The 26,702-nt window shown below is 36.8% G+C and overlaps 1 protein-coding gene across 5 annotated transcripts in view; it reads right to left on the bottom strand.

Moving 5' to 3' along the window:
• CUL5 (cullin 5) overlaps window positions 1-26,702 on the bottom strand; it is a 90,121-nt gene that overhangs the window by 36,316 nt on the left and 27,103 nt on the right. For 4 of the 5 annotated variants that reach the window (XM_004382474.2, XM_023736947.1, XM_023736946.1 and 1 more), the window contains 3 exons: window positions 10,495-10,594; window positions 4,003-4,179; window positions 1,588-1,729 (listed from right to left, as the gene is read on the bottom strand). In XM_004382474.2, the coding sequence (XP_004382531.1) occupies window positions 1,588-1,729; window positions 4,003-4,179; window positions 10,495-10,594 (419 nt within the window). The remainder of the gene's footprint in view (window positions 1-1,587; window positions 1,730-4,002; window positions 4,180-10,494; window positions 10,595-26,702) is intronic. The other variant, XM_023736949.1, reaches the window with a different exon arrangement.

Below are 26,702 nucleotides of genomic sequence, written 5' to 3'. Positions count from 1 at the left end.
GCTACTACCACCAACTGCTCTGACAGGGATCACAATAGAGGGTCCCGGATGGAGCTGGAGAAAAATGTAGAAGAACAAAACTTTAACTCACAAAAAAAGACCAGACTTGGTGATAGGGAACCCAAGGATGAGTAAGGATAGTGTTGGTGTGAGATTGTTAACCATTGTCACAGGGCAACATGTGCAGTAACTATTAAATGAGAAACTATTTTGTTCTGTAAGCCTTCATCTTCAGTGAGAATAACAGCACAATTCGAAGAGCGTAGTCAATGTCACTGAACTGTACATGTAGACATTTTTGAAATGGTGTATCTCTGGCTATGTGTATTTTCACCAAAAAAAAAAAGAGGTTGAGAAGTTAGAGGGTTGATATGTTGTGGGGTTGTTAACCAATGTTATAAAACAACATGTGTACTTCTATTTCATGAGAAACTATTTGTTCTGTAAGCCTTCAGCTGAAATATAATAAAAAATAAAAAATAAAAAAAAGACCAGACTTACTGGCCTGACAGAGACTGGAGAAACTCCAAGAATATGGCCCTGGATGCCCTTTTAGCTCAGTAATAAAGTCCCTCCTGAGGTTCACCTTTCAGCCAAAGATTAGACAGGCCCACAAAACAAAACGAGACTAAAGGGGCACACCAGCCCAGGGGCAAGGACTAGAAGACAGGAGGGGACAGGAAAGCTGGCAATAGGGAACCCAGAGTTGAGAAAAGAGAGTGTTGACATTTCGTGGGGCTGGTAACCAATGTCACAAAACAATACATGTACTCTTTAATGAGAAGCTAGTTTATCCTGTAAATCTTCATCTAAAGTACAATAAAAAGAAATTTGTAAACTGGTGGTAGTTGAAATAAAAAAGAGTAAATTTCAGGACATTAGTAAAGAAAATCTAAAGATCTGATATCTAGAAATAAGGGGAAATACAGAAAAGCTAGTCAAAGAAAACTCTAAAGATTCAATAATTCAACAAATACTTATCGAGAACTACTTTATACCAGGCTAAGTAAAGCTACAGTGTCAATAACACAAGTATTTCAACAGATGTATTATAAGACTGAGGCACAGGTGCACACTATGAAGCACTAAGTGACAGGATCTACCCTAATCTGGGAATTAGGAAAGGCCTCCGTGAGGAAATAGAGGATGAAGAGGGAGAGGAAGAGTATCCTGATCAGATGGAACATACCTGACTGAAAGAACAAATGAGAATATCACTATCAGAAACTGAGAAGTTAGGAGAGGAATATACATATGAATTAACTTATGTCTAGAAAACCTAAGTTTGAAACCATTTATCTCTTATCAGCTATAGATTTGAATTTATATTTCTCTAATTTAGTTCTCTAAAAAGATACACCAACCAAGAAATGAGTAACATGTAGAAAATAAATATTAACCACATGAATATGAATTTTTGGTTTCTTTAAAGCATAATTAATGTGTTTTGTAAACTCTAGGAAGCATCTGGCACAAGAAGTAGATATGAATTTATATGGTAATAAACATAACTTTGATATACTATTTTATAATTGTCCTAGAAGTTCCATGAAAAGGAAATTATGACTATAAAAGTTCAGAGCATACCATAGGATTCTCTTACTCCAATAACCAGCTGAGAATCAAAAGCTTCTCCTAATCTTTCAGCATGTACCAACTTCATTGCACTATCTTGGAGTCTGTTTTTTATATTTGAAAAGATGGATTCATTCCACGTATCAAGCATGAGCTAGGAAAAAAACAACAAAAATGCAATCATTTTCAATTATTAATATATCAAGTACCACAGAAACATAAAAAATTTTTAAGTACAAACACTAAAAGAGGAAATCAAATTCTTAGGCCTATGTTTATTTACTTGAATACTTCAGGGAAACAGTATATTTAGCATTAACAAAAAAGAACATGCATTTCAGAAACAGACATAATGGGGTCTGAATCTCAGCTCCGTCACCTATTTACCTGCTTTCCCACCTACAAAATAGTTAAATACAATTAATTTCAAGGGGTTTTAAAAATTAAATATGATAATATATGGAAAATGTTATAATTCCAAGGTTGAATTTCAGAAATACAGTACGTGCTTAGAATGGTAATATGCATGTGTTTGTATACATATATTATAAACGCAAAAAGGATCAACTGAAAATCTGTTTGATACTGGACCTTAAAAAAGAGTATGCTAATCCACCTTATAGGCGCTCCACTAAAATGATGGAAGTGGTTTATACGTATTTATGAGTACGTATTAGCACTCAGAGGAGCCCCAGTGGTGCAGTGGTTCAAGTGCTAGGCTGCTAACCGAAAAGTTGGTGGTTCAAACCCATGAGCCGCTCCACGGGAGAAAGATGCGGCAGTCTGCTTCCATAAAGATTTACAGCCTTGGAAACCCTATGGGGCAGTTCTACTCTGTCCTATAGGGTTGCTATGATAATCAACTTGATGGCAGTGGGTTTGGTTTTGGTTATTAGTGCTCAGAATAACTGTCAGAGATAGGAGATAGACTAACGAAAGCAGCAACAGCAGCAGCAGCAATAATAAAAACCAGAGCTAACAGTTATGTAACATTCACTATGTACCTGGCACTGTTCTAAGTACTTTCTATATATAACTCATTTAATTATCACAACAACCCTGATATTAATTATCCCTCTTTTACCATGCGGAACCTGGGGCACAAAGAAGAAAGCTAGCTTTCCCACGTTCACACAGCTCATAAGTGGCAACACTGGAATATGAACGTACTACTGTGGCCTGGAGTCCCTGGCTGGTGCAGACAGTGAACATGCTCGGTTGCTAACCGAAAGGCTAAAGGTTCAAGTCTACCCACAGGCACCTCAGAACAAAGGCCTGTTGGTCTACTTTCAAAAAAAATCAGCCACTGAAAACTCTTATGGAGCACAGTTCTACTCTGACCCACATGGGTTCACCATGATTTGGAATCTACTCAACAGCAACTAGTACTGGACTGTGGACCTAGAATCTATGCTCTTAAATCATTAAGTGATGCTGCTTCACCAAATCAACAGTAAAACTAAAGAAATAGCAGAAAACAAGAAAGGATACGATTATGGGACTGCAAAGGAGACAGCATGTACAAGTGTTTTTACCTTTTTCTTTAGTTATAAATTTCTCAGATTACAGTTATTTCTACTACTGGAGAACCACTGGGTATCTAAATACACAGTATATCTCTGTCAACATTGGAACAAATTTTTAGTCTGGAAAGGGGCAATAATGTCCAGGCTACACTACTTTAATGTCTGAGTTTGTTGCTATGATCACCACAGCAAGCAATGAATTGTTTTAAGTTCAAATGGTATTTTTTTACTTTCAAATCTATGGTTCCATTTGATTCTACAAGTAGGGAGATATTTTATAAATGAGAAAAGCAAAGTTAGGTCATTATTCCAGCACTGAAAGGGAAACATGGGACTCTTCACTATCAGAGCTGAGTTCTTTAAACTAAATTATGAGTGTTACTGGGCACAGAGCTTTGAACTAGAAACTATGCAAGATATGAAAATAAACACAGTACATACTGAGTCTATAATAACTAGAATCAAGTGAAAGAAAGATTATAAAGATGACAGCAGTCTGGCCATGATTAAACACAAAGTTATTAGAAGGCAACCTAATAAAAACTGCACTGTTTTAAAGAGGAAAAAAAGTAATTTAATTTATAGGAAGGTAAAGGTACAAAGAAAGAATAGGGAAATAAAATACCGAAGATAAATCTAGCAGAAGGAAAAGTAAAAAGGGAAACCGAAAGAGGTAACATCTGAAGAGAGATCTATAGCTGAAGACCGCAGAGACGAGAAAGAATTGAAGCTAAAAATGGATGAAGGACAAATAATAATATTCAATAAAACCCAGCAAGAACTGAAAAGGAATTTATATGTGAAATGGAAAAATCTATTTAAAGTATAAATTACTTTCAAAAGCCTTTAAATCACCTTCTTTCTGAAGAATATTAGGAAACAATGGGAAAAATTGACTTACCTTTCGAACAATACTGTCTTCAACATTTGATTTTTTATTGCTGCCCTGTTTTCCCATTAAAGTAATCTCTAGCTGACAGAAAGGTTTGGGTAAAATATCACATTGTGTAAAGAATTTTCGCCACTCAACAATATATGCTTTTAGCAAAGCTGTATCATCCTGATGACTCAGTACTCGCTGAAAGAAAAGAATTATACCAATTTGAAATAAAGACAGATGCTTCAAAGAATAAGAATAAAACTTCCTTCTGCCATAATTTTAAAATGTTTTATTACAAACTTTATCATAGCAATTTAGATTTTTTTTTCGTTACAAAGATGAGGTGCCTCCCATTCTTATCATTCTAAATAAATAAAATGGTTTCATTCTTAATTTGAACTAGTCTTATGTACATGCTTCAAAATGTGTGTAGTTGTAAATACGGTTTAGGTACAATTTTGTGTTTTGCGTTTTCTCTTACCTTATCATATGCATTCTCATTATGATTATCATTATTAACAACTAACCACTTTCACATCTAAGAATGAAATTTTCACAGAATTGAGAATCCAGAAATAAATCCATGGATCTATGGCAAAGTGATTTTGGACAAGGGTGTCAAGACAATTCAATAGGGAAGTAGTCTTTTCAACAACAACTGAATATCCACATGAAAAGGAATACCTCACACCATATGTAAAAATTAACTCAAAATGGATAAAAGACCTAAATTTAAGAGTTAAAATTATAAAATTCTTAGTAAAACAACGTACGAGTAAATATTCATAACTTGGATTTGGCAATGAACACCCAAAGCACTAGCGCTCAAAGAAAAGAACAGGAAAACTGGACTTCATCAAAATTAAAAACTTCCGTGCTTCAAAAGACACTATCATAATAGTGAAAAGAAAACCCACAAAATGGGAAAGTTTATAAATCATATATCAGATAAAGATCTAGTATCCAGAATAAAGAACTCTTACAACTCAATAAAAAAAGACAAATGGCCCAATTTAAAAATGGGCAAAGGATTTAAATAGACATTTTGCCAAGGATATGCAAAGGTCCAATAAGCATATGAAAAGATGCTCAAGATTATTAGTCATTAGGGAAATACAAATCAAAACCACAATGAGATACTACTTCACACCCAACAGGACAGCTACAATCAAAAAGATGAACAATACAAAGGACTAATGGACCACAGATACCAAGGCCTCCACCAGACTAAGTCCAGTACAGCTAGATGGTACCTGGTTACCACCACTGACTGCTCTGACCGGGATCACAACAGAGGGTTCTGGACAGAGCTGGAGAAGGATGTAGAAAATTCTAACACACAAAAAAAGACCAGATTTACTGGCCTGACAGAGACTGGAGAAACCCCGAGAGTATGGCCCCTGGACACCCTTCTAGCTCAGTGGTGAAGTCGCTCCCGAGGTTCACCATTCAGCCAGGGACTGGACAGCCCCAGAAAACAAAATGGGACTAATGAGGCACAGCAGTCCAGGGACAAGGACTAGAAGGCAGGAGGGGAAAGGAAAGCTGGCAATAGGGAACCCAAGGTCGAATAAGGACAGTGTTGACATGTCATGGGGTTGTAAACCATTGTCATAGGGTAATATGTGAACTGTTTAATGAGAAACTATTTTGTTCTGTAAACCTTCATCTAAAGTACAGAAAAAAAAAGAATTATCTATGAGAGATCAAACTGACAAAAACAACTCAAAAGGTTTGATGGGAAGCCTAGGGGACAGTGAGTTGAAGACAATGGTGAGGGAATAATTTGGAAAAAGACAGTGAGAATAGCAGCACAAGTGGAAGAACATAATCGATATCACTGAGTTGTACATGTAGAAATTTTTGCAATGGTGTGTCTTTGGCTATGTATATTTTCACCAAAAATAAAAAGGTCCTCCAAGGTCGAGAAGGGAGAGTGTTGACATGTCATGGGGTTGTTAACCAGGGTCATAAAACAGTATGTGTACTGACTGTTTAATGACAATCTATTTGTTCTGTAAACCTTCACCTAAAGTACAACAAAAAATGAAAAAAAAAAGGACAATAATAAGTTTTGATGATGATGTGTAAAAATTAGAACTTTCGTACATTGCTGGTTGAAATGTAAAATGGTATAGCACTTTGGAACCTGTGCCAAATACCACAGTTTGACAGTTCCTCAAAAAGTTAAACGCAGCATTCCCATATGGCCCAGCAGTTCCACTCCTAGGTATACACTCAAGAGAAATAAAAACATGTTCATGCAAGAACTTACACATGAATTTCACAGCAGCATTATTCAAAATAGCCAGAAAGTAGAAAAAATCCAAATGTCCATCAACTGATGAATGGATAAACAAAATGTAGTATATCTATACAACAAAATATCATTTAGTCATAAAAAGAAATGAAGTACTGATATACATGCTAAGACATAGATGAACCTTGAAAACATGCTAAGTGAAGAAGCCATTCATGAAAGACCACATCTTATATGATTGCATTTACATGAAATATCCAGAATAGGCAAATTCATAGAGACAGGAAGCAGATTAGTGGTTAACAAGAGCTAGAAGGGAGTCTGTGGGGAGGAATGGAGACTGACTGTTAATGGGTACAGGGTTAGTTTGGTAGTGATAAAAATGTTCTGGAATTAGTGGGTAATGATTGCCTAACCCTACAACTATACAAAAAAAAACAATGAATTGTCCACTTAAAAGGGCGAATTTTATGGTATAGAATTACAGCTCAATTAAAAAAAAAAAAAAAAAAAAGCAACAGAGTCTAATTCCCCACCCCTGGAGTTTGGACAGGTCTTATGATTTGTTTTGAGACTGCGAGACTTCTGAGCCTAGACCTGAAGAGGTTTTATAGATTCGGCTTTTACCTCAAAGGCTAGTCTCCTTGAGAATGAGAAACTACGTGAAGGGAGAGAGGTCCAGCTGAAGGCCAGCACCAATTACCAGATATGTAAGCAAGGCACTCTTGGACCAACCAGTCCCTGCAGAGCCACCAGCTGACTGCTGTGGCATTAATAAGCTTAGGCAAAATCAGCTAATAATTTCCCAAACATCGTACGTTTACTTTTATTTCCTTTTTTGTCATATTAAATAATTCTATAATAAACATTTTTAACGCATATTGCCTTTCTGGAGCAATGGTGGTGCAATGGTTAAGCACTCAGCTGCGAACTGAAAGGTTAGTGGTTTAAACCCATCCAGTGGCTCTGTGGAAGAAAGACCTGGTGATCTGCTTCCATAAAGATTACGGCCAAAAAAACCCTGTGGGGCAGTTCTATCCTGTCACAAAGGGTTGCTATGAGTTGGAATTGACTCGATGGCACCCAAAACCCAAAAACAACCTAAAAAAAAAGCTCAATTAGACACTGTCTATTAAAATGACTCATAAGCTGGATTTCCTGAAGTTTTAAGTCATTTAAAAATCACACACCTCTCATGGATAGAAGACTCAACATTGTGAAAATGTCAATTTCACCCACAGCGATCTACAGATACAATGCAATCCTGATCCAAATTTCAACAGCATTCTTTAATGAGATGGAGAAACAAATCACCAACTTTTGACAGAAAGGGAAGAGGCTCTAGATAAGTACAGCATTACTGAAGAAGAAGAACAAAGCAGGAGGCCTCACACTATCTGATTTTAGAACCTATTATACAGTCACAGTAGTCAAAACAGCCTGGTACTGGTACAACAGACACATAGACCAATGAAACAGAATTGAGAACCCAGATGTAAATCCATCCATCTATGAGGAGTTGATAGTTGACAAAGGGCCAAAGTCCAATAAACGGGGAAAAGACTGTCTCTTTAACAAATGCGGCTGGCATGATTGGATGTCCATCTGTAAAAAAATGAAACAAGATCCATACCTCACATCATTCACAAAAAATAACTCAAAATGGATCAAAGACCTAAATATAAAATCTAAAATGATAAAGATCATGGAAGAAAAAATAGGGACGTTACGGGCCCAATACACAGCATAAATAGGATACAAACCATAACTCACAATGCACAAACACCAGAAGAGAAACTAGATTACTGGGAGCTCCTAAAAATCAAACACTTATGCTCATCAAAAGACTTCACCAAAAGAGTAAAAAGAGAACCTACAGACTGGGGAAAAAAATTTTGGCTGCTACGTATCTGACAAGGGTCTAATCTCTAAAATCTATAAAATATTTCAATGCCTCAATAACAAGAAGTTAAATAATCCAATTAAAAAATGACCAAAGGATATGAACAGACACTTCACCAAAGAAGACATTCAAGTGGCCAACAGACACATGAGAAAATGCCCCTGATCATTAGCCATTAGAGAAATGCAAATCAAAACTACAATGAGATACCATCTCATCCTGACAATACTGGCACTAATCCAAAAAACACAAAATAACAAATGTTGGAGAGGCTTCGGGGAGACTGGAACTATTATGCACTACTGGTGGGAACGTAAAACAGTACAACCACTTTGGAAAACAATATGGTGCTTCCTTGAAAAGCTAGAAATAGAAATACCATACAATCCAGCAATTCCACTCCTAGGAATATACCCTAAAGAAATAAGAGCCGTCACACAAACAGACATATGCACACCCATGTTCACTGCAGCACTATTCACAATAACAAAAAGATGGAAACAACCTAAATGCACATCAACAGATGAATGGATAAACAAATTATGGTCCATACACATAACAGAATACTACACAACGATAACAAACAATGATGAATCCATGAAACATCTCATGACATGGATAAATCTGGAGGGCATTATGCTAAGTGAAATAAGTCACAAAAGAACAAATATTGTATGAGACCACTATTATAAGAACTCAAGAAAAGAGACACAGAAAAAAACATTCTTTGATGGTTAGGAGAGTAGGGAGGGAAGGGGAAGGGAAATCACTCATGAGACAGTAGACAAGTGTCAACTTTGGTGAAGGGAAAGACAACACACAATAGAGAAGTCAGAACAACTGGACCAAAGCAAAAGCACAGAAGTTTCCTAGATACATCCAAACACTCTGAGGGACAGAGGAGCTGGGGCTGGGGGCTGGGGACCATAGCTTGGAAAGAATAAATAAATAAAATCACACACCTGTATCTGCTGTTTTATTATACTGCTATTCCTAGAATTTAATTGTTCTGAATTAGTGGGTGTCAAACCCATCCTCAGGTTTCTGCTTAGGTCCACCTTCCAGACTTTACTGGGTCATGTTACAGTGAAACCCTTACATATTTTAGTTTTCCAGTGTGGAGTATATTTTTAAACATTTGTTAATCATATCCGAGATGATTCTTTATGAGTCTATTTTCAGAAACTGAAGAATAAAGTGCAATTGATTTGAAATAGACAATTTATATTCACTGAAAATCATAGATAGGCTGATACATTTTCCAGTGCAAGAGGAAACTGTATTTCTAAGTCAGTTTTAACATTTAATTTTCTAAGTAAACTCTAAAATTATGACTTATTTTCATTAAAAGTTAATTTCCTATGAAACTAAAGTTTTCTAAAATCATTTATCAAGATGACAGAATAAATTCTGTCGTCCATAAAACACTTAATTTCCTACATAATATCCAATGTAACATCACTCTTATCTCACCAACATAGTGGCTATGAGCTGAAATAAGCGCGTGCCAATCATATCTCAATTTCAGTATCTTCTTTTGTCATATATTTAAAAAAACACATTTTAAATTCCCAACAGCTATTTAACAAGATTTTTTAAAAATGTATTGTTATACAAGACATTCATCTAAAAATTAAAATTAAGGAATAAGAAATTTTAGCCCTCTAGTTTTCAGACTTCGTTTTATAGAAAGGAAAATAACTTCATGGCCTTAGGCCCTTCTTCAAAGGTATAAGGGATTCATTAATGATGTCATAGCTTATTCAAATAATACTTTATTTTTGCATTAATTTTTCCCAAAAGTAACAGGTGTTAGAAAGAAAACAAACAAAACTAGCTTTTGTATAATTGATCTAATGCCTAAATGAGCTTTGTCTTCATTTCGATAATGCTAAACAGCTAAACATTTCATCAGCTCAAGACTGCTGAATTTCAGCAATGCAAAGGAGAGTCAAACGATTTTACAGTTTGAGAAGCATCTAGAACTGAAGAAAATTACTGTCAGCTTGAGACAAGGTACTAGTCATGAGAAAAAAAAACAGATTTATGTGCACTGAGGTGCAGCCAAATAAAGATGGTAGTAGGGATTTCTAAAGCACTTATAAAAAACTGAATTACTTACAGCATCTTTTAACTGAGGAAAATAATGCACTCTAGACAGAAAAATCACCGCGGGGGAGAAAAACCAACAAATGGCAATCATGTCATTACAAAATTTATTTAATAATGTATTACAAATCAATGGAATATTTTTACTTCAGGAAGTCCTACCTTCAAAATCAGAAAATATTATATTCTCTGAGTAAAGTTTTAAAACAAATCTAATACAAAGTAACGATAAAGAACTTACTGCCTGAGCTTGCTTAATAAACTCAAGAATGTCTTCTTTTAAAGCTTGATGAATTTTTGCTGGGCCTTTATCATCCCAGAGACATACTGCATGCACATCCCTGTAAAAATAAAACACGTAAACAAAACATTAGCAATGGAACAAGAACAGAGACAAAACCCATCCTAAATTCTCTATCAATACCGTTTCTAACCACGGACCATGCTAGACCAAGCTAGCTGCAAGGAGGCCAAAAAAGTGGATATTAAACTATCCAGCCTTTAATAGTGGGACGTAAGCAAAGGGGAGAATACAGGGGGTGGGTGTTGACTCAGCTAATCGATAGTGTCTATCACAAAACCCTTCCACATTAGAAAAATCTAGCAGAAAAAAATTAACAGCATAAAGGAATTTAAAAATATAATCAACATAGATCAACATAAATCATTTTATAGGTAGAAATTTTGCAGCCCTCAGAAAGAGAATGTCTCTAACAGCACGTGCATTCACAAAATTTTTAAAAGAAGATATTTTTATAGGCCATATTCTCTGATCATAGCCATAAATAATACGTGAACAAATAACCCAAAAGATCTTCACTATTTAGAAATTAAGCACCCAGATAATACATAGATAAAAGAAAAATACTAACAATCCAGAAAGCAATGAAAAGGAAAACATTACATACCACAAAACCTATGGTAACAACAAAAGTATTTAGAAGAAAATGTATAGCCTTGAACGCTTTCATTATTATAGAAAAACAGAAAAAATTAAAAGAACTCAGAATTCATCTTAAAAAACTAGAAAATCAAACAAATCAGAAAGACATTAACACAGAAGCAAATTAATGAATCTGATAACAAACAAGCAAAAATGAAAGTAAGTGGAAAACACATTCTTTTCAAAGAACTGATATTTGACTTTTTTCTCTACTGCAACATGTGCTTTCTAGTTCACTGATTTTTGCTTTTGTCTTTATTATTTCCTTCTTTGGGTTTAATTTGCAATTATTTTTCTAGTTTCTTGAAATGAAAGCTTAGATCACTGACTTTTAGCCTTTCTTTTTATTCCTAGCACTGTTTTCCCCTGCTATCCGAAAGCAGGGTGTTTCTATGAAATCTTTAGTAAGATGAAATAGTGTAAAGCGAAGAAGCAATTACCATTAATTTATATGGAAAAAATTTGTGACTGTTCCCAGATCCAAAAAATAACATACCAAATGACACCAAATAATATATAAAACCTATAGTAAAAGCAGGAATGATATGATAAATACACAGCCTATATAAAGTAGGCATCAATTGACGCCTTTGAATTGTGGTGTTGGAGAAGAACAATGAATATACCATGGACTGCCAAAAGAACAAACAAATCTGTCTTGTAAGAAGTATGACCAGAATGCTCCTTAGAAGCAAGGATGGACAGACTACGTCTCACATACTTTGAACACGTTATCAGGAGGGATCAGTCCCTGGAGAAGGACATCATGCTTGCTAAACCAGAGGGTCAGTGAAAAAGAGAAGACCCTCAATGAGACAGGCTGACACAGTGGCTGTAACAGTGGGCTTAAACATAACAAAGATTGTGAGGATGGCACAGGACCAGGCAGTGTTTCATTCTGTTGTACGCAGGGTCGCTATGAGTCAGAACCAACTAGACGGCACCTAACAACATATAAAGTAGATGCTGAGTGTAACTCCTGGGGAAGGAGCTTGATGGCACCACTCTCGCTGCTCATGGTGTGCACTGCCTCTGTAACAGCTCGCTGAAAAACAAACACTGAATGCTATTTCCACTTTTAGCCTTTTGTCATTAAAGCGGAAGTCCACTTCGGATTTCTTTCCATTAGCAAAAACAGGTACCATGTAGGTCTTTCGTAAAAGTGAAGTGGCATAAAGCCAACTTTCAAAAAGCAAGGGATACCTGTATATGCATTGAAGGATATAAACTCCCCTCTAAGTACTACTTTAATTGCATCCAACAAGTTTTTGTTATCATTCAGCTCTAAATATTTCATATTTTTCAAAGTAATTTTCTGAGTCATGAGTTACTCAGAAATATAAAGTTTAATTTCTGAACAGCTGAGTATTTTCTAGTTCACAAAAGTAGATATTCATAAAGCTAATAAATACATATACATACATGAAAAGGTAAGTTTCCTTAGTCATCAGGGAAATGTAAATTAAAAACACAATACACTACCACTCTAGACCCAGCAGGATGGCTTAAAGACAACATCAAGCACTGGTGAAAATGTTAGAGACTTGCCCAACTTTCGAAAACTGTTTGGCAGTGTCTACTAAAGCTGAACATACACGTATATATAGTCAAGAAGTTCTATATCCCAGCAGAAATGCATACAAATGCTCACCAAAAGGTATGTACGAGAATGTTCACAGCAACATTATTAGCCAAAACTGTTCTTAATAGCCAAAAAATTTGAACTGAAAACAAACCAAATGTCCATTAACCGGAGAATGGATAAACTGTGATATATTCATACAAGGATATAATATACTACAATGAGAAGGGATTAACAAACTACACACAACAAAATGGATGAGTCTCACAAGCTTAATGTTAAGCAAAAGAAGTCAAACACAAAAGTATATTCTGTATGATTCTGTGTATATAAAGTTCAAAATCAAGTAAAATTAACTTATGGTATTAGAAGACACATTAGTTACCTTTCAGAGCAGCAGGTAGTGACTGGGAGGAAGCATGAGGGGGGTTATGGTGTTCTATTTTGTTTGTTTTTTTGATGTGGGTTCTGGTTACATAGATGTGCTCATTTTTTTAAAATTTCACTTATGTTTTTCTATACGTACGTTATAACTCAATAAGAGGTTTGTATAAAAATAAAAAAGGTAATACCGAAGGAGTTTCCAGCTATTTGGTAAACTAGATAGTCAAGAAACTCCTCCCAATAAAGCTTAACTAAGCCATTACGTTGAATATATATTTAATAAAAGAATAATATAAATCCAAAACCTGGTTGTTTGAAAAGACCAGTGAAATGATCAACCCCTTACGAGCCAGATTAAAGGAAAATAGGTAAGATTAGATATGGAAAATGAGATATAACCATATATATAAGAATACTACTTGTAATCCTACAGCAACAAATTTATAAACCTAAAGGAAACTGAAATGAAGCATGCAAATACATAACTTTGTCTTGTTCCTGACTTTAAATGAAAACTTCCAAGATATTATTATTAGGATGATGTATGCTATTAAGGTACTTATAGATAAAACGTCTGTCAGATTATGGAAGAATCTTTTTTTAAATAATATTTTTTATTACGGTTTTTCTTCATCTACTGAGATGATCAATTTCTGATATGACTTTGTCTTTTTCTAGTTGTTTCCTAAGTTCAACCAATTTCCATTTCATTTCTTCCTCTTTTTGATTTATCTTCTTAGATTTTGACCTTCTGATTCAAGATGTTTTATCATAACCCCAAATGCTTGTGTGAGGGTATTTAATTTAGTTGGGAATGTTGTGTTTGTGTCCTTCTGCTTTATAGTTAGTTTCTGCTGGAGAACTTTTATCAGCTAAAATTTTTTAAAATAATATTTTACTGTGTTTTTGGTGAAAGTTTACACAGCAAATTTGGTTCTTATTTGACAATTTCTACATAAATTGTTCAGTAAATTAGTTACATTTTTCACAATGTGTCACCATTCTCTTTAATTGCTTTCTGGTTGTTTCATTTCAGCTGAAATGTTTTGATTTGCAGTTTCTTATCACAGTTTTGGATGGATGTGGTGTTTTTTCTATTTATATTCATTTTATGGTCAGGATTCCTAGTTCAAGAGCATCTTCTCTTCAGTTTAATAAAGCACAGTCTCTTTAATGACTGATGTTGGTAATGGTGGGGGAAAGGGTTATCACATCTTGTTTTTCTTTCATTTCTACAGGATCCTTAAATTCTCTAAATCCTTATCTGTCTGAAAATGTATTCATTTTCCCTTAAACTTGATTAACAGATTGACTAGGCATAAAATTCTAGGTTCAAAATAAAGTTCTCTTCAAAGATTTAAAGAAAATGTTTCATCAACCTCCTGCATCCAATATAGGTGATGAAAAGCAAGAGAACAGTCTGTTCTGTTTTGAAGGCAACCCGTTTTTCCGCTCTGCAAGAGCTAAGATTCTCTTCTTTATTCTTGGAATTCTGAAATTTCTTAAGGATGTGTCTAGGTGCGTTTTTTAGCACTTTCAATATAAAGATGTGCAGGAGAGCAGGGAGAACAAGAATTTTCAACCCTGGGAAATCTTCTTCTCATACTTTTGGACTATACTATTTCTGTTCTCTCCTTCTGGAATGCCTTTTAAATAGAGGGTAACCCAATTCTGGATCTATCATTACATATTTCTAATTTTTACTTCACTTTCCATACTTTGTCTTTTGCTCTACATTCAGGGAGAACTCTGGTTTTAATTTTCAAATTAGTAATTCAGTCTTCTTTCATTATTTACCTTTTCTACCTTTTATTTCAAAAGTGTCTTCCTTGTTTTGACTATTTCATTTTTCAAAGAAGTCTCTTTCATTTTATGTCTCTCTAATGATATACACTGGAATCTTTTTAGAGTTATTTTCTATACCTTGCATTATCTATTTCCTCTAACCCTGAGGTAGCCAGCCTCTAAGACAGCCCCTGTGATCCCTGCCTCCTGGTATTCATACCCTTGTGTGCCCTCTCCCACAGTGCACCAGGATTTGTCTGTACGATCAATAGCATATGGCAGAAATGACAGCATATTAACTTCCAAAAATGTGTTATGAAACACCACAGCTTCTGTCTTGAGCACTCGTGCATGTTCCTTCTCTCTCTCTCTCTCATATTACTCTCTGGGAAAAGCAAGCCCTATGGAGGGGTCCACGTGATGAGATGCTGCTATTTCTGGCTAACAGCCTGTGAGGAACTGAGACCTGCCAATAACCATGTGAGTGAGCTTGGAATCAGATCCTTCAGCTCTAGCTGAATCTAGGTCTAGATCTTTTGCCATCAGCTTGACCGCAACCTCATGAGACACTGAGTCAGAGTCACCCAGCTAAGTCACTACCAGATTCCTGACCCTCAGGAACCGTGAGATAATAAGTGTTTGTTGTTTTAAGCTGCTAAATTTTAGAGTAGTTTTTAATGCAGCAATAGACAACTAATACAGAGATACAACAAAGCAGGCAGGGTGACAGAGGAGTACTATAATAGTTCAGACAAGGGACAGTGGGGAAAGAGCAGCTACAATGGAAAGGAGGAAATCTCAATTCAAATAGGAAGAGATAGCTTTTGGTTTGAGACTGTGAATAACAAATTTTATCATCCTGAATTTGGAGTACTTATGGAACTTAAGAGACAAATATGCAGGAAGCAACTGGCTACTTGCGTCTGGAAGTTCAACTCAAGAGAATAATCTGGATTGCTTATAAAGATTTGGGAACTCAGGTTAAAGAATAAGAAGAAAAACAGAACTCTGGAGGAAAACAACATTTAAGAAACACACAAAGACGAGTCAGGAAAAGTGAATGAGATGAGGCATACAAGGAAATAGGAGACAAACCAAGAGAAGGTGGTGTTATAAAAACCAACTTAAGAAAAAGAACATCTTTTAGAAATTACTTATAATAAAGATGAATTTTCTTAAAAATAAGGTCTTACCAGCAGCATCTGCATCACCTGGGAAACTGTTGGAAATACAAATTCTTGGATGCCATCTCAGAAGTACTGAATCAGAAACTCTGGGGGTATGACTCAGCAATCTGTTATTTAAGGAGCCCCTCAGGTGATTCTGATGTCTGCTCAAGTTTGAGAACCGATGCTCTAGTTCCTTGCTTCTCAAGTGTGGGCCCCAATCAGCCACACTGGCATCACCTGGGAGCGTGATAGAAATGCCAAATCTTGGGGCCTATACCAGACCTACTAAACCAGAATCTGCGTTCTATCCGCAGGTGATTCATATGCACATTAAAGTTGAGACGCCCTACTTATAACCCAAATAAATGTCACTTTGCTGTGGAAATAGAAAAACGTAAACTCCTTTAATGAGCAGCAAAATTCAAAATCAGCAGTTTTTCTCCCTTTAAGAATAGAAGTGACTTTAATTAAACAGAAAACAAAACAAAACCCACTGCCATGAAGTCCATTCTGAATCATAGCGACCCTACAGGACAGAGTAGAACTGCCCCAGAGGGTTTCCAAGGCTATAAATCTTTACAAAAGCAGATTGCCACATCTTTCTCCCAAGAAGTGGCTGGTGGGTTCGAACCACCAACCTTTTGGCTAGCAGCTGAGCGCTTTAACCACTGTACCACCAGAGCTCCTAATTAAATAGAAACTAGGAAGCAAATCACTTGGAACTACAATAATAAAGTCCCCGCACTGTGTTATTAATTAGGCTGAAGTGAAGGTCTCAAGTAAAAAATTAAATATAACCAAAAACCCAAACCTGTTGCCTTGAGTCAATTCTGACCCATTGTGACACTACAGAAGAGCAGAACTGCCCCATAGGGTTTCCAAGGAGCAGCTGGTGGATTTGAACTGCTAACCTCTTGGTTAGCAACTGAGCTCTTAACCACTATCCTGTATTACTTTTTCTTTCTGCATAGTATTTTCTAATTCAGTATACCCAAAAAAACCCATTGCCACTGAGTCAATTCCGACTCACAGCAACCCTACAGGACAGAGTAGAACTGCCCCATGGGGTTTCCAAGGCTGTAATCTTTATGGAAGCAGACTGCCACATCTTCCTCCCGCAAAGCGGCTGGTGGGTTCAAACCCCTAACCTTCTGATTAGCAACGCTTCATCACTGCGCCACCAGGGCTCCTAATTCAATGTTTAAAAAAAAAAAAAAGCATCTGTTGCTGTTGAGTCGATTCCAACTCATAGTGACCCTACAGGACAGAGCAGAACTGCCCCATAGGGTTTCCAAGGAGCAGCTGGTAGATTCGAACTGCTGACCTTTTGGTTAGCAGCAGAACTCTTTACCACTGTGTCAACCAGTGCTCCTAATTGAATATAGAGACTGTCAACTTATTTTACTCCAGAAATTGACTTTACTCCTTTGAAATGTAAATTTGTAGTGTACTCACACTCTCACCTACACATATATCAAGGTTTATTCAACATATTTTTGAAAGTTCTAGAAAGTCATAAAATATGGCTAGAATCAGAGTTGGTGATAATTCATAAAATATATCTACTGTTAATTATTTTAAATGTAACTGAACCTGAGTTTTCTTTTTCTTTTTCCCCCCTCCTTTCCTACCTTGCATTAAATCTTGGGTTCAGAAAATCTAAAATCTTAATTCAACCTATGGTGTATGAAATAGCTGTTACAGTTGTTTGATTCCTGCTGTAACTGTTTATAACAAATTTGAATTAATATAAATAATCCTGACAGTTATAATTTAGGGGACAAAATAAGGTTTCACAAGTTGAAAATCATTTATTATTTGATTCTGGCTTCAAATGAACAAACCAGAGTCATTAACACAAGGATCTAGGGCAGTAGTTCTCAGCTGAGTGAGGTATGGTTATCCCCTAGAGGAACATCTGGAAATACACGGAACTTTTTTGTTTCAATAACTGGAGGAAATGGCTGGCAGGGGTTGGAGTGTGTGTGCAGACAGTACCTATTAGCTAGAGTTTACAGGAGTGAAGACCAGAGGTACCAAAACATTCTGCAATATGCAAGACAATCCCTCATACGATACAAAATGCCAACAGTACTCCAAATGAGAAACAATGATTATATAACAATGATTATGATAAAAGAGGAACAAATCTCAAATACCTAATGTGTCTTAAGATAAATACATTATGTTAGTACCTTCGATTTAAAAAGATATGCAATATAAATGTTACTGTTAACATGGTCAAAATATGGCTAAAATTTAGAAAGCTTTTAGCTATTGTAGGTCTTATAATCTTGATGATGGTATAAGATATACAGGAATGCTTTTACCTGAAAGGACTACATATTGAGATGCCTTGGGTAACTCCAAGGAGATCAAAGATAAAAATAATGTGTTGAGGTCACCAATTGTACCAAGTACAGGTTATTGAACATTCCTGCTTAGAAGAACACTTTAAGTAGGGCAGACCATCCCTCTATGCTTCTTTCTCTAGTCAGCAGAGCTCTGAAAACAAACATTATTCTATACAATAAATCATATCACCAGTACAAACTGACCACAACCAAAACCACTCAACATACTATTCATAAAATAGTTTAATCAAATAATTTAAGAAAAACAATACATATGAACGCTATAAAGAAAGTTAAAAGGCCTCAGCTGTTTATTGAACATGAATTTCTCAAAGGGCAGAATCATGGATACAAGTTAATATTATGCAGTAAGCTCTACATTATTTAGGGAAATTAGGTTATTTTCTTATGTGATAAAGAGAGAAAATTAGCACAAAAGCTTAATGTGTACAGAATATTCAGTCATACATCTACAATTCATTGACAGAATACTTCATTAGTGTTCAGAAAAAGAGTTACTACAGCAGGCATGAAACTGCTATCCCTAGAAAAGTCTACTTGCAAGGTGTCCCTTAGCTGGTGTCTGGGAACTTGGGTTGTGGTGAGATTCCCACCATTCTCTGATAAGGAGGACTCATTGTCCTTAAACTTTTGCACTAACAATACAGTTTATACTGAAAACCTGCTTTGCTTATGGGGGTCTGGAATTTTGGTACATGCTAGAAACAGGGTACCTACATGATCATTCCCCAGTAAAACCAAGGGCACTGAGTCTCTAATGAGCTTCCATGATAAACAACATTTTGCAAGTGTTGTCACAATTAGTTGCTGGGGGAATTAAGGGCATCCTGTGTGACTCCACTGGGATAAGACTCTTGGAAACTTGTGCCTGCTTTCCCCTGGACCTCACCACATGTACCCTTTCGCTTTGCTTTAGACTGTTTTGCTACAATACATCACAGTCATGAGTATATGCTGAGTCAGAGTCTTCCAAGTGAACTACTGAACCTGGGGGTGGTCTTGGGAACCACTGACACAACTGGTGTCAGAAGTGAGATTCACGAGACCAACTATGAAATGAAACATGGTGAAAGCATTGTCTGGGAAAAGGAAGGATGAAGGGATAGTATGACAAACCCTCAGTGCCTAGGTAACCACAGAATCGTCCATTGTATCAAACAGCAGCAGAGATGCTTGTCTATTGTGGGAAGTAGAAGTTATCTATGGAATTCAAAAATGATAGATTTAACCCCAGGAACCCTTGGCTGCTTTTGGCCATGCTGGCAAAAGTGAGGGTGAAAAAAAGACAGCCTGGGTGATGCTTTTAGTTTTTGTTCTCTTTCCCAGGTGGGAGGAGAAAAGGCCTAAAGATTCCTAAAGGTAAGCTTTGGGTGGGCCAAAAATTTAAACAAGTTTGTGGTGCTCTCTCTAAGCATGAGGAAAAATGGTTAGCTTTCAGGGCTGGAGCGAAGCTTTAGATAAACCGGGGCAGAAAATACCACTCCAAATGTTTCTTTAGCTTAACTGCTGCTGCAGCAGCCCTCTACCTCCCCAGTCTTCCAGCTAGGTTCTCCCAGCAGCTATAATCCTAATGATAGAGGTTTGAATAAATTTGGAATGAGAAAAAAAAAGGAGGGAAGGTTTAAAGAAATGGCTTTGTATTTTGTGGCTATTGCGTCTCGATGTATGATAAAAATTGATGTAAAATGTTACATGCTTGTGACTTCATACACGTTAGAGGGATCACTCCAATCAGGGAAAGATGCAAAATAAAATGTTAGTTGGACACAAGTTGGAGTCCTGGTGGCACAGTGGTTAAGCATTCGGCTACTAACCAAAAGGTTGGCAGTTCGAATCCACAGCTGCTCCTTGGAAAGCAGTTCTACTCTCTTATAGGGTCTCTGTGAGTTGGAATCAGCTCCTTGGACACCCTATGGGGTGGTTCTACTCTCTTCCAGGGTCGCTATGAGTCGGAATTGACTCGACAGCAAAAGGTTTGGTTTGGTTTTGGTTTGGGACACAATTTGCTTGTTTTTTTAACCACTGGTGCGGGGACTGGAATTTAAACTCTTGAGTGTTAGAATGTCTCTGTAATGAATGATTTTTAGTATGATTTTTGCCTATTGCTGCCTCTGGAGACAGGGAAACATGAAAAGAAAGGAAATCTTCAGTTGGAAGTATGCTTCTTGAGTTCAGAAAGCAGTTTTTAGTGGCTAACGACCTCTTGTGGAATCACATCTGACCCTTAGTGGCTAATGATTGATTGTACGGCCTAGTATGTATATTTTGAGTGGGTCAATTTGGACTCTTAAGACTGGTGAGATAAAAAGGACTTAGGAAAGTCTTTCTTGTCACTTGGACTTGGAACATGACTGTCTGGCCCTGCAGCATCTTGGCTTTGCTATTGCCAAAGAAAAGCCACTGGCTTCTTTGGAATCCTGAATTCACAGATCCTAATTGCCTGAATCTCACTCTAAGCTGAAACCTGATACTATCTGCTATTGCACTGTTTCAATCTTAGCAAAAGCTGTGTTGAACCCAAAGCAGGCAAAGGCTCAATGAATAGGACTTCAACTCGGGGACCACTGAAAATGTAAAGACACCCCTCTGTGGGGCGAGAAACTGTAAAAACATTATGGATTCTGGCTAGACTGTCTGAGTCACTTGCAGATGCCCACAGAAAAGAGATTATTCTCTGATGGAGCCATCTGCAATCAAGCTGCTCATCGGCTCTATATTTCTGATACAGAGACTAATCACATTCCTAATTTGTGATTCCTGCCAAAAGCTGCAAGTTGGAAGACAGCATATCACAAGGAGTGTGACCCTTCCATCCACCCCTTAGAGATCCGACTCTTGACCCCCTCCTTCAGGGAGGTCTCGCTGCTATTGACTTGTGTTAGTTTTCTAGATTAGCTGCACTTTGCAACAACGGATTGCTAACTCGACTCTGCTTTTCTCATCTTTCTCCTGGTACACAAACCTTAGTAAAGCAATTTGGTTATTAAATGCAGCTGTCCTGAGGAAGAAAGTGATCTTTCCTAGGCCACTCACTAGATAAACATCAGGATGAAAGGGTGGAAGATGATGTAAACCCATTTTGAAATTTTTGAAAATTCAGGATTTCATCCTGATCAATTCCTAAACATGACATGTCTTCCTGGTTAAGTTGTATAAGAATGTTGTTCTGGGACTCAGGCAGACATGGCTGTAGCAGCATGCTTCTCCATTTTCCCATTCTCACCTATTCTGTAATATTTCCTTGGATTCAGGCAGACACTAGCTCTGGCAGCATGCTTGTCTGCTTCCTACTTTTGCCTTTTTAAAATATATGCCTAATAAAGCTTTCTTTTTGCTTTACTAAACATTGTGATGCTTTTATCCTACAACAGTTAATGGCATAGTTGCCAAGGATATTTCTGAAGCTACTAATCCAGTTGACCTCAAGGACACCTGGACTGCAGAGCAGAAGCCAGCAAAAGAGAGGTCCTATCTTCTGGACCCACATGTTCCCACTCCATGTCCCTTCGACACCAACGGGGTAAGTGCTCTCGGAAAATAAATCTTCGCTTTTTTTTTTTGTTCTCCTTCTCAAGTTTTCTTAAGTTTTGTTTGGCACATTTGTTTGAAAAACCAGTGCTTTGATTAAGGAGAATCTTAGATTTTTGCTTGATCATTTGTTTAAGAGTGATATCTAGTAACTCTTTTGGTGAACTGAAGTTTAAGTCCAGATTCAGGTGTTTGAAACATTAAAGAGGTAATTCTATTTTCAAAGAGCTTTGAGTCACTATAAGCTGCAAAAATTCAGACATGGGTAGACCAGTAGAAGCCATTAGGGTGGTCGCCAGTGCTCATCATAAGCATTAAAGATTCCTGTGACAGGATAAGCTGGTCAAGAGACAAGCTAGAGCACTAGGATGCCTGCCACCTGCAAGAAAACTCGCGCGCAACGAAGGTACACGCTGGTCTAAGCAAAACACTGTCCAAACACAGCAGTGTTCCTCGTTAGATTTCTTTTTCTGGCTCTGATAAAACCTGGAAAATAGTGCTCTGTTTTGCCAAATTTGCAAGGGGAGGTGGCAAGTCCTGGCCTGTGTTATGAAATTTAAGGGAGAAGTGGTAGTTCTGTACCTGTTTTATAATATAGTTTCTCAATAAAGAATCCCAATGTTAAAATTAAAATCATCAGTAGCTACTTTACTTTCCAATTGGAGGAACTAGTATACTTAAGGTCTAAAATAAGAGACTAGTTCTCTAGCCAGCAGAATGAATTAAGTTCAAAAAGAAAGAAACCAAAAGCTTGAACCTTAGAGCTTACCATCTTCGGTAAACGAGCCTAGATTTTCCCCCCAGCTACCGAGACACTGGTTTGGGGTTCATATTTAAAAACGTTATAAACTGAGTATACTCAAAGTAATGTGGAATTTCAGTGACTATTTTGGGAAAATGAACTTTCATTTGTGTTGTCTCTTCCTCTTTGGAGAACTCTGCATGATGCTCAGATTTTGTCAAAAGTTCTAATATTCCTCCATCTGAGGCTCTGACAAGTTAGTAAGTTTATCTAGAACCTGTTTTTTCCATTGAATTGAGTCAATCTTACAAAAAATTGCTATATACACTTTAAGAAACTAGAATCCCCATATCCTTGTTTTGTGTGGTATTGTTCAGTGAGTTTATGTGGTCTATCAGTCTCGTTGTGTCCTGAGAGCTTGCTTCTGATCTAGGCATTGTGTCTAAGTTTCTGTCTTGTATGAGAGATTGGAGGCTATGGCTGAAAATTGCTATTTTTTGTAAGGCTGTCTTAGAACCCAGTCTTTCTTGATCTAAGAAAAACTGTGTCTTGTGTCTGTCTTATGATTTAGACTTTCAGTAGCTCCTTGGAGAAACTTTGATATAAATTGGTCTATTTGAAAAGTACACTAAGATCTTTATGTTCTATACTATGTCAATCTTAAAAGTGAAACCTTTCTAAGTAACTTAAGCCAGATATTATATGAAATGTGTTTAATTTAAGGAAAAAGAATAATTTTGTCTTAAAGTAAAAGCAGCAGTTCCAGAACAGTAAAAGAGAAAGAAATTAGTTATCTTTTGCCCTTCAAAATGTCTAGGTCAACTTAAACATACGTAAATGAATTGGAAGGACCTAATCCTGTCTTCTATCATAAGTTAAAAAATAGGAAGTGCAGGGCAGGATCAGGCTTCCCTAGCCCCGAGTCTCTGCGGTCATATAGCTCCAGGGAAGCTTTTGAAAGACTCTTTCCAACAGGTGGAGACCTTTTAAGACAAAAACAAGATAAGAAAAACTGCTGCTTTGCTATAGTTACCAGAAATCGGGTGGATCCCAATCACGGAAGAACTTTACAAGTTCTCTCTATTGTAGGGAAACTTTAACAAGCCAAAAAAAAAAAAAACAAAAGGAAAGAAATCACAATTAGACACACCTGAAATGGTCTGGAAAAAATGTTTCCAACCCTGGCCAGAGACTCAAGGTTATATCCCATCAATGAATTGGTCAGCTGAACAGAGACTCTTTGATTTCCAAAGCCAGTTGATAAAATCTTTAAGGGCTAAAATTAGATGGGGAAAATATGGGAAACAGTAAAAGTTGAATGACAACTTAGAATGTTTAAACGGACTTCCTTTCAATTAGTTATGCTTTATGGTATACAGGCTTAAAGTAATTTCCAAGATCTTTTAGGTAACTTACTGATATTAAACTGAGTAAACAGTCATCATAATTTAAGTTCACATACTTTGGCTTTTTATGCCACAAGAGAAAGAATATATATATTTAAGCCTGCTAATGAGTGTGTTCATTTTTGCCATTTTAAAGGGATATACTATAAGAGATAAAGAACAACAACAACAAAAAAATGATTAAGAGGTTTATTAAAAAGAAATTTATTTGATAAGGTCAAAAAGTTTTACCTAAGGATGCCCTTTATCACCACTCTTACTCAACATTGTGCTGGAGGTCCTAGCTAAAACAATTAGGCTAGAAAAAGAAATAAAGGGCATCCAAATTGGTAAGGAAGAAGTCAAGGTATCTCTATTTGCAGATGATATGATCTTATGCACAGAAAAACCCAAAGAATCCACAAGAAAACTACTGGAACTAATAGAAGATTTCAGCAAAGTTTCAGGATACAAGATAAACATATAAAAATCAGTTGGATTCCTTTACACCAACAAAGAAAACCTCCAAGAGGAAATCACCAAATCAATACCATTTACAACAGTCCCCAAGAAGATAAAATACTTAGGAATAAATCTAACCAGAGATGTAAAAGACCTGTACAATGAAAACTACAAGACATTACTGCAAGAAACCAAAAGAGACCTGCATAAGTTGAAAAACACACCTTGCTCATGGATAGGAAGACTCAACATTGTGAAAATGTCAATTCTACCCAAAGCGATCTACAGATACAATGCAATCCTGATCTAAATTCCACCCGCATTTTTTTTATGAGATGGAGAAACAAATCACCAACTTCATATGGAAAGGGAAGAGGCCCTTAATAAGTAAAGCCTTACTTAAGAAGAACAACAAAGTGGGAGGCCTCACACTACCAATTTTAGAACCTATTATACCGCCACAGTAGTCAAAACAACCTGGTACTGGTACAACAACAGATAAACAGACCAATGGAACAGAACTGAGAATCCACACATAAATTCACCCACCTATGAGCAGCTGATATCTGACAAAGGCCCAAAGTCCGTTAACTGGGGAAAAGACAGTCTCTTTAACAAACGGTGCTAGCATAACTGGATACCCAACTGCAAAAAACTGAGACAAGACCCATACTTCACACCATGCACAAAAATTAACTCAAAATGGATCAAAGACTTAAATATAAAATCGAAAACAATAAAGATCATGGAAGAAAAAATAGCGACAAGGCTAGGAGCCCTAATACGTGGCATAAACACAATATGAACCATAAGTAACAATGCACAAGCACTAGTTGAGAGACTAGATAACTGGGAAAAATCAAACACTTAAGCTCATCAAAAAACTTCACCGAAAGAACAGAAAGACAACCTACAGACTGGGAAAAAAATTTGGCTATGACAAATCCAATCAGCATCTAATCTCTAAAATCTACAAGATACTGGAAAACCTCAACAACAAAAAGACAAATAACCCAATTAAAAAATGGGCAAAGGATATGAACAGGCACTTCGCCAAAGAAGATATCCAGGTGGCTAACAGACACATGAAGAAATGCTCACGATCATTAGCCATTACAGAAATGCAGATCAAAATTACAATGTGATATCATCTCACCCCAACAAGGCTAGCATTAATCCAAAAAACACAAAATAATAAATGCTGGTGAGGTTGTGGAGAGACGGGAACACTTATACACTGTTGGTGGGAACGTAAAATGGTACAACCACTTTGGAAATCGATCTGGCGCTTCCTTAAAAAGCCAGAAATAGAAGTACCATACAATCCAGCTATCCTGCTCTTTGGAATATATCCTAGAGAAATAAGAGCCGTCACACGAATAGATACACGCACACCCGTGTTCATTGCAGCACTGTTCACAATAGCAAAAAGATGGAAACAACCTAGATGCCCATCAGTGGATGAATGGATAAACAAATTAACACAATGGAATACTACGCAACAATAAAGAACAACGATGAAGCCGTGAAACATCTTATAACATGGAGGAATCTGGAGGGCATTATGTTGAGTGAATTTGGTCAGTCACAGAAGGACAAATATTGTATAAGACCACTATTATAAGAACTCAAGAAAAGGTTTAAACACAGAAGACAACATTCTTTGTTGGTTACGAGGGTGGGGAGGGAGGGTGAGGGTTATTCACTAACTAGACAGTAGACAAGTACTATCTTAGGTGAAGGGAAGGACAGCACCCACTACGGAGAAGTCAGCACAACTGGACTAAACTAAAGCTAAGAAGTTTCCTGAACACAATCAAACACTTTGAAGGACAGAGTAGCAGGGGTAGGGATGTGGGGACCATGCTTTCAGAGGATATCTAGGTCAATCGGCATAACAAAGCTTATGAAGAGAATGTTCTGTATTCTACTTCGGTGAGTGGCGTCTGGGTCTTAAAAGCTTGCAAGCCGCTATCTGAGATGAATCAATTGGTCCCAACCACCTAGAGTAAAGGAGAATGAAGAACACCAAAGACACAAGGAAAGCATTAGCCCCAGAGACAGAAAGGGCCACATAAACCAGAGACTTCGTCA

Source organism: Trichechus manatus, unplaced genomic scaffold (assembly GCF_000243295.1).
Source record: "Trichechus manatus latirostris isolate Lorelei unplaced genomic scaffold, TriManLat1.0 scaffold00094, whole genome shotgun sequence".
Taxonomy (NCBI): domain Eukaryota; kingdom Metazoa; phylum Chordata; class Mammalia; order Sirenia; family Trichechidae; genus Trichechus; species Trichechus manatus.
The sequence above is the reverse complement of the archived record's forward strand: the minus strand, read 5'-3'. Positions and strand labels throughout refer to the sequence as shown.